Source organism: Cicer arietinum, chromosome 4, assembly GCF_000331145.2.
Source record: "Cicer arietinum cultivar CDC Frontier isolate Library 1 chromosome 4, Cicar.CDCFrontier_v2.0, whole genome shotgun sequence".
NCBI classification, from domain to species: Eukaryota; Viridiplantae; Streptophyta; class Magnoliopsida; order Fabales; family Fabaceae; genus Cicer; species Cicer arietinum.
In genome coordinates, this window is record NC_021163.2 from 61485571 (window position 1) to 61494763 (window position 9193).

Below are 9193 nucleotides of genomic sequence, written 5' to 3' on the forward strand. Positions count from 1 at the left end.
CCTTGCCTGCTTCTCTACAAAAACCACTCAAACAATCAAAACACACTACACACCACACCACACCACACACACACACTCTTCTTTCTATCTAAAATGGCGGAAACACAACCGTTGCAAAAACCTTCCTACATTTCCTTACAAGAACTTCAAAAACACAACAAACGTGGCGACGCATGGATCTCCATCCATGGCAAAATCTACGACGTCTCTAAATGGTCCAACCACCATCCCGGCGGCGAACTTCCTCTCCTCAACCTCGCCGGTCAAGACGTCACCGACGCTTTCCTCGCTCTCCACCCTCCCACCGCTTACACCCACCTGAACAGATTCTTCACCGGCAGCTACCTCTCCGACTATTCCGTCTCCGACGTCTCACGTGATTACCAGAAACTCTTCTCCGAACTCACCAAAATGGGTCTATTTGAAACTAAAGGACACGGTGTTTTACTCTTGCTTTCGTTAATCGTTGTTATGTTCTGTGTCAGTGTTTACGGTGTTCTGTTTTCACAAAGCGCGTGGGTGCGCGTGCTTTGTGGTGGTTTAATGGGTTTTCTTTGGATTCAAAGTGGTTGGCTTGGTCATGATTCTGGTCATTATCAAATCATGGTGAACCCTAATTGGAACCGTTTTATTCAGATCCTTTCTGGTAATGTTCTTGCTGGTATAAGCATTGAATGGTGGAAATGGAATCACAATGCACATCACATTGCTGTTAATAGTCTTGATTTTGATCCTGATCTTCAACATTTACCATTTTTTGTTGTTTCTTCAAAGTTCTTTACTTCCCTCACTTCTTGTTTTTATGGTAGGAAAATGAACTTTGATTCTTTTGCTAGGTTCTTGGTTAGTTACCAACATTGGAGTTATTACCCTGTTATGTGTTTTGCTAGGTTGAATTTGTTTGCTCAAAGTTTCTTTTTGTTGTTGTCAAACAGGAAGGTTCCTAATAGAAAGATGGAACTTTTAGGGTTGCTTATGTTTTGGGTTTGGTACCCTTTGTTGGTTTCTTGTTTACCTAATTGGGGTGAAAGGGTTTTGTTTGTCATTGCTAGTTTTTCTGTTACTGGGATTCAACATGTTCAGTTCACTTTGAATCATTTTTCTTCAAGTGTTTATGTTGGTCCACCAACTGCTCATGATTGGTTTGAGAAGCAGGCTAATGGGACTCTTGATGTCAACTGTTCTTCTTGGATGGATTGGTTTCACGGTGGTTTGCAATTTCAGATCGAACACCATCTGTTTCCAAGGCTTCCGAGGTGTAATCTGAGGAAAATTGCACCTTTGGTTAAGGATCTTTGCAAAAAACATAATCTTCCTTATAATTGTGTCTCGTTCTGGAAGGCGAATGTGCTTACGATCCAGACTTTGAGGAATGCTGCTTTGCAGGCTCGCGATCTTACTAAACCGGTTCCGAGAAACTTAGTTTGGGAAGCTGTTAATACTCATGGATGAATGGATTTTGAGTGAAGCTTACTGAGATTTTGCTGTCATTGACAATTTGAAAGAATAACTGATCTGCAAATTGCTTAGAGGCTTAGATTCGATCGCTCGTTGTCTCACTGATCTTCCTTTCAAGAGATAGGTAAAAGAGAAACTACTGATACTATGGTTTATAGATTTTTCTGTCTTGCTTTTGCTCACCTTCATGATTGAGAGTGAGATGTAGGTGCAATGTTTAGTTTTGTTTGATTTACTAGTTTGATTTCCTTATGTGACCATGATTATTTCTAGTACATAACAATTTGTGTTATGCCTGGGAATTCATTGTTGTTTGGAGCAACAGAAAAAAAAAAACTATATGTTAAATTCGAAATGTTAAATTTGAATTCTCTGAATTGCTTTTTGGCCATTTCAGTTTGTTTGAACTTTTAGTTATTGGTACAAGCAAACGGCTGCTGATTGTTGCTTCTATTGTGGAATTATAAGTTTCTTATTTATGAAAGGGATTTCTTTAAATTTTATCTTTATGGTCCTTTTGCACTTTCAGGGAGGTAGGTATCAGATGCCAAGATGAAATTACCACTTATTATTTTCTGTCATACAAATTATATAGCTGAATAACTACTTTTCAATCTCAAAATCAATTTGAACTCTGAAGATTTGTGTGTTACTTAACCACATGGATATGCTGATAGACTTATCATATGTTTGGTTCCACGTTTGGAGCAGTCGGAATTCAATCTAAATTAATTTTTGTCACCTCTTAACCAAACATGCATTTAGTAATAAATATATATGAATGCTGAAATATCTTGTTTCTAGACAGAAAACAGACCATATTTTTATAATTGGAACTTATTATATTATGAAGGAAGCAAATATTTTTTTATTGAAATGTACTAAATAAATTTCACATATTTTATACAGTATAAGTTCTCTCGTGAACTAAAAGTGGAATGGGGTTTATTACACTTAAAAGGGTGGAAAAAGACTACTTGTACACATTACATACTCATTATTTTAATGCTTCACCTTTTGGTGATTTGTAAGGGTGTCATTGACAGTGAACTTCACAGGCTACATGTGTTACTAATTATTGCTACTTTTTTAATTTCTTGATCACGCTATACTCCTTATTTGTAAACATGGATATCCTCATATCCACTTATGGGTAAAGGATTTTTTTCCCTTTTGAGACATTCACATCATGAGAATAACATGTGTTCACAAATAATGCTATTAGGCATAGCATATACCATGGCTTATAGATAGGATAACCCTATCCAAAGTTAAGTTATTCTGGTTCATAGAGTGTTTTCTTAATACAAAGTTTGAATCTTCTCAAAGATTATTGTAAAAAAGTTTTCGGTGTCACTTTAATTAATAATAAGCTTAATTGCAATTTTAGTTCCTTTATTTTTATTGATTCACAAAATTGGTATTTCTATTTTAAAAGTCGACAGTTTTGGTCTTTTTCTCTCTGATTTTTTAATTAAAAAATGATGACGCGAGATAGTTTAAATAATGTGACATATGATAGGATGACGTATAATGATTAATATCTATGAAATTAGAATAAAACGTCGTAAAAACTTATATTTCAACTTTAAAAATATTTTATATTTTTAATTTAATTAATGACATATGAATAATTAATGTATTTAGATGGTTTTATATTATAGAATTGTATATGAGGTCATTAAAAGTATGTCAAAATATCGTTTTTTAAGTCAAAAATATCATAGATGAACAAAAACTGTCGACTTTTTAAATAGGAGGACCAACTCCATAAATTAATAATAATATAAAGATCAAAACTGCAATTAAATCTTAATAATAATAGCTGACCACATTTTGTGAAGAGTTGTTTCATGGCTTAAGCTGAAAGAAGCTTCACTTCTTAACTTGTTATATTTGCTGTTTGGAGCTTTTTGTTGGTTTCTGTTAATTCTGCATCATTACGTTATGGTCCCAATTGAAATGTTGTTATGGGCTGTAGAAAAGAAGGAACCATAAAATATGTAGCACGCATCCTCTGTCCGATTTAGCTTATAGTTTACTTCGAAAATCGTGCAGGATGAGGAAGGTGCAGAATTGGTGTGCTGATGTAGACATATATAGAGCAACTAGGGGTTGTGACTTCTTCTTATTGGTTAGGTGATTGGACATTGACCACAATCTCTTGTAGTAAACAAAATATTCAGTCACACTTAGATTTCGAATTCGAAATTTATTGTTTCAGATTACTCAATAATAAATTTAGTTTAAAAGGATCTCATCCCTTAATTTGAGATCAAATGATTGATATTGAAAATTAAGTAACGCAGTTATTACATTGCACCAAATCTAAATTTAATTGGACATAGATTGATATGTGTTTTTCACTTTGTGTCGGTTAGATAATTGCATCAATAGTTTTTTTGGATTTTCATTAAGATCTAACGGTTCAAATTAAATTAACACTAAATAAATGTTAAACGATCTTGGCTTTTAACTTAAGATTGGATTATGAATATCTATTATTGCGTGAGGATATCCAAATCCTAGTTTTTCTACTGCGTTGGATAAGGATTTGTGCTGTTTTGTGTGCATATTATTTGTTTTTGATTGTGAAGACAAATTTAGATGGAAAACTCAACATAATCTAAGGTGGAAATTGGGACAAAAATACCCTTTCTGACGTGTCCATAAATATCTCATGATTTTTTTGGTGTATGTGAATAAGAAGATGGGGTCCCCATTTTTTAGGAACTTGTTCATTTTAGGCTAAATTATATTTGTGGTCCCTTAACTTAATTTCAGATAACGTTTTAGTCTTTTATCTTCTTTTTTTTCCGATTTAGTCCTTTATTCCTAAAAATATCAAATAAAGCATGAAAATATGAGTTTATTTGAAGATTTGCCTTACAAATTTGATGAAATTTGTATTATATTGAAGAATATAATTAATTTTATGAGTTTTGATTGAATTTTTTTTTGAATTTTTGTATAGAAAAGGATATCATTGTTAAAATTTTAAAACATAAAATATCAAATTGTCACTTAAAATTAAAATAAAGGACTAAGTCGGAAAAAAAAATTAAAGGACTAAAATGTTACCTGAAATTAAGTTAAGGGACCACGAATGTAATTTGGACTTCATTTTATAAACATGAAATGAAAACTTTTATTTTATTTTTTCTTAAAAAACAAGTATTAATTATTTCACTGATGAGATGCTCGAAGGGGCCAGACGCAAATAAAATATATAATTGGGAGGGTAACTGAAAAATTTACAAGAGTTAAAATAAAATAAAAATAAAAACAAGGAAAAATAATTGGGATTTTACATCCATTATAAGATGTTTCCCCTGATTTTTTTTCATAAAAATTATTGGCATGCCAAATTATTAAATAAAATGAGAGTGGGAGAAAGAAATTTAAGCTGCAAGTTATTGTCCTCTAAACATGAAACATGGAATCGTGAAACACATTTACACACTCAATTAATTAGCTGATTAAGTATAAAACGTAAGTTTTGGATTTTATTCTTTATTTTCCAACGAGTAATTCCTAATAATTAAGTCTTGACGACAAACAAGTTTTTTTTTTATATATAATTTTAAGTGCAACTATGCAATATACTAGTACATTTGAAGAAGTAAAAAGGATCTGGAAAATCACCTCTTTTGAATCGCACTCATGAAAATAATATTTATTTGGCATAAACAATAGAAAACACAAGGCACGTTAAAATAATAATTAAAGCATTAAAACTCGTGCCTTAATTATATTATATTCGTTTTAAAATGAATGTGGTTGAAAGTTTTCGTAAAATAAATAGAAAAAATGAATAATTACTTTATAAGATTACCCTTATTGACTAATTTTTGGTGTGTTTTTTAATATGATAAATGCAAGGAAAAATTAATATTTTGAAAGTAGTGTACATTATATAATTGAAAAAAATTAATTAAAATTAGAAAAATATCAACATGTACTTTAAGGCACTTGCATTCCATTTTTTCAAAATTTAAGTCTAATCCTTCAAGTTATATGGAAAATTAAAAATTAAAAATAACATTTATCCTGAAACAATTTTTTTTTTAATTAAAGTGACAAAATGAGGGAGTATCAAATTTTGAACATGTATCCAATAACTTTCCCTGCATGGTGCTAACTTAAATAAATTGAAGCACATTCAAATCTGCATGCGAGGTATTCAAGAATGAATTTTCTCGAGTTAAATTTTGACTTGACCTTGTTATTTGAATTGTATTTGTCTATCTCCTATTTCAAAAACATTAAATAAGAGAGATCCTACCAAAATTTTATGAATATTCACAAAAAGAGAGAGACAGACCCAATTTTCAAGAGAATCTAATTCCTGTTAATTCCCACATCCAACAATTACCAGTAGTTAAATAGAAGTTGAAAAAAGAAAAATAGACAAAATAGTAAATAAAAAGGTTCAATGCCACGTGTTGGAGAAACTATATTCTATTCTAAAAACTTCAAGTACATAAGAAAAAAAATTGAAAAAAAAATCAATTAAGAATTCTAGTTTTGTTACCTAAACCAATACACAACTACACTTGTCAGCTCAATATTATGGAAGAGAATTCCATCCCTTTTGTGAACCATCTAAAATCACTCACAAAATCATTGGCTGTTGATTTTACTACAACATCTCTAGTAGCCAAGATAAATTGTACATAACATCAACACCTTTGGCAATATCAATTCTTCAAAGCTGATCTTTAAGATCTCCTAATCTGTTACACATAATGCTGTCAATTGCAGATCATAGAAAATTGTAGTTTGTTTAAAATTTGTTCACTACTATGTTATAGCATTGCTATTTCACAATAGCGTATCGGCGTATTGTAGAACAAAAACGATTTATTAAAAGCCAATATTTGACAACATTGTTAACACACTCCACCATATTTGTCTTCCAAAAAAATCAATCACCAAATTTGTTGGTCAATTATCTAAAACATCATACTAGTTTTCCAAAACTTCGTTGCCAAATTATATAAAATGTCACATGATTTGTCTTCATAATAGATCAAAATTAAGGACAATTTGGTGAAAGATAAATCTCTAAAAGATCAAGAGCCTGTCCCAAAACCGATTCAAGCTGAGTTCAAAATCGATTCTTCGTGGTCTTAAAAGCCTAAACAAACAACTAAAATTGACAACCTTTGAAAAACTAATGGGATGACATTTTAAATTTTTGAAGGACTAACTCTGGTATCCAAAATATTTGGACGACTAATGTTGTGGATGTTTGAATTTGGAAAATCGACTTGATGGTGGTTGGTCACAAAAAATGTAGAAAACAGAATAACAAGGATAATTTATTAAACCAAATTTCACAAGGAACCGAAAAATTCATCAAATATTATCGTCACATACCTTTTGAACTTGCGTTCCCTGTAAAGGAGCATCACACTAAGTAAAAATGGGATAAGCGCTAAGCTCAAGTGTTCCAAAGAGTGCCCACTGATAACGTAGTCATTCGTGCGGTAGAGTTTCCTGTCAGCAATAGCTTCAAATTTTGCTAGCAGATAAATACCTGTGCCAAAAAAGGTTAGGCTTCAATATGGCTATTTCAAGACAACGAGATAAATATCCTCAATTAAGATTACCCTTAAAAATGGGGATGGAAAATTACTATTCATAAAAAATTTGAAATTTATAAAGTAAATAAATGTTACAAAAGTCTGATGCATGCCTACTGATAAAAACCAATATCTTGAGTGAGTATAGTTGGAAGGATATACAAATGCCGCAACTGCAATAGCTAAGGGAAGAATTAACTGGAACATCAAGCAGAGCCGAGTATCATCATAAATTCTGCAACCAACTAGCAGATCATAATTCAGCTTAAAACTTAGTTGCAAGTTCAGTACCTCAAAGTATGTCATATTTAAAAGAGAGAATAAGCATGAGACTACTAGAGGGGGAGAAAAGAACTAACCGTTCATAAACTACACAAGTAAAGGCAGTGAAAACGAGGGCACACATACAACACAAACCGATCCGCTGGCCAATTCTCTCAACAATCAAACTAGAAAAAAGTGAAGAACATGCCACCATCATCTGCCATAAGTAAAACCAATGAACTTCTTAATAAAGGGGAAAAGGAAACAAAGAAGTAACACTCTTGATTTTCAACTAGCAAAATAAATAGTTTGCTTTGTTTGGCGTGCTAGTTTTCAACAGAAAACTGATAAAGAAACAGCTTACACTTTACATTTTCTCTTTTCAAACGCTTACTTCTGTCATAAACTAAACAAATGGAGCAATTAGGGGGTGTTTTAAAGAGCTTATTTGGTTTTATCTAATGACATTAGCACTTGTGTGAGAGTTTGGAATAACTTTTAGAAAGTGCTTATGATATGTTTGTAAGTTGTGTTCAACTTGTTTCCATACGCCCACATCATAACCTATAGAACTATAGAGAGCTTATGCAGAGTTTTCCCTCAATCCCTCTTCAAATATAAAAGTAGTTTATTATATCTAAGTACATATTAGATTATGGAAATAGCTTATGTATGTTTGTTCGGATTGGTATATTTGAGTTTATCTACTGACATAAACACTAATGAGACTGTTTGGTGGAGCTTCTGGAAAGACCTTAACGGCATGTCCATGAGTTGTTTCAACTTATTTCCAAAAGCTCTTCAGGATAGCTTATGAAAACAGGTTGACTTTATTTTATCTTTTGTTTGGAAATGACTTACATGTAAGCACTTATATGATCATCGCCTATCCTTATGCTATAAACGTTTAATTAAGTTCTTTATCCATACAGGGCCAAACACTTATATGATAAACACTAGTTGAATAAGAGCTTAACTAAAAACATCACAAAATTACTAAAAACATATTCACATAGAAGACAGGAGTATGTAAAGGAAATGCTAACCGGCAAAGTGTCCCACACGACCCTATTGTTATCAGGCTTCAAATGATAATAAACAGAACCAAAAGCCACCCCTGTAATTCCAGCATAGAATAATGCCCAAGTCCATACCTCTGCTTGATAACTAACAACAACAACAAAAAATTAGAATATAATCACATGAATCAAAGTAATTTCTATTAGAATGATCAGAAGAGTAAATAAATATAACCTTATGCTAAAAAAACCTCCTTCAAGAGCAAGAACTAATCCGAGAACACCCACAACTAAAAATGGGAAATTTGTGATAACATTCAACGTATTGGGAACTCCTGTGCAAGACCCAGAGACCAAAATCGTTCAAACTAACTAACCCAGAAGAAAAAATGAATTTTTTTCCTCATTAATAAAAGAAAAGTGAAGAATTTGAAAAAGGGGGTGTGGTTAGTGATTACCTAGAAGATTGCGCAAGTCAGCGAATTGGTGAGTGTTGGGAGAGCGTGGAATTTTGGGAGAGAAGAGAAAGAAAAAGAAAGAGCACAGAAATGCAAGTCCTAAAAGACGATGATGAGTTATCTTGAATCTTCTTTTTCTCAATCTGAATTGTTGTTGTTGTTGACTTGCAAGTGCAACACAACTTCTCCAACTCCAACTCCAACCTGTCATCTCAATTCTCAACTCGCCTGTTCTTTTTGTTTTTGGTACTTCCTTATACAAAACATACTATCATTCTATTCAACTTTTTCAAAATTATAACCTCCTACCTACACAAATTGGAAATATAAAAATTCAAATTATAAACATTTATAAGATCTATCTCAAAAGGGAAAAATACCAAAATTGTTAGGTGTTATATTATAT

The 9193-nt window shown here is 32.1% G+C and overlaps 2 protein-coding genes across 2 annotated transcripts; one reads left to right on the forward strand and one right to left on the reverse strand.

Moving 5' to 3' along the window:
- On the forward strand, positions 1-1961 carry LOC101502873 (acyl-lipid (9-3)-desaturase-like). The gene has a single exon (XM_004498826.4). It carries the CDS (start codon positions 94-96, stop codon positions 1450-1452), a length of 1359 nt encoding a protein of 452 aa, XP_004498883.1. The 5' UTR covers positions 1-93; the 3' UTR covers positions 1453-1961.
- A 3889-nt stretch (positions 1962-5850) lies between these two features.
- Positions 5851-9134, reverse strand: LOC101503202 (uncharacterized). Its single transcript, XM_004498828.4, has 7 exons — positions 8788-9134; positions 8565-8664; positions 8357-8477; positions 7406-7527; positions 7160-7281; positions 6841-7000; positions 5851-6194 (listed from the first exon to the last, which is right to left on the reverse strand). The coding sequence occupies exons 1-7, from the start codon at positions 8996-8998 to the stop codon at positions 6167-6169; spliced, it is 864 nt and encodes a 287-aa protein (XP_004498885.1). The 5' UTR covers positions 8999-9134; the 3' UTR covers positions 5851-6166.
- Positions 9135-9193: the final 59 nt, after the last annotated feature.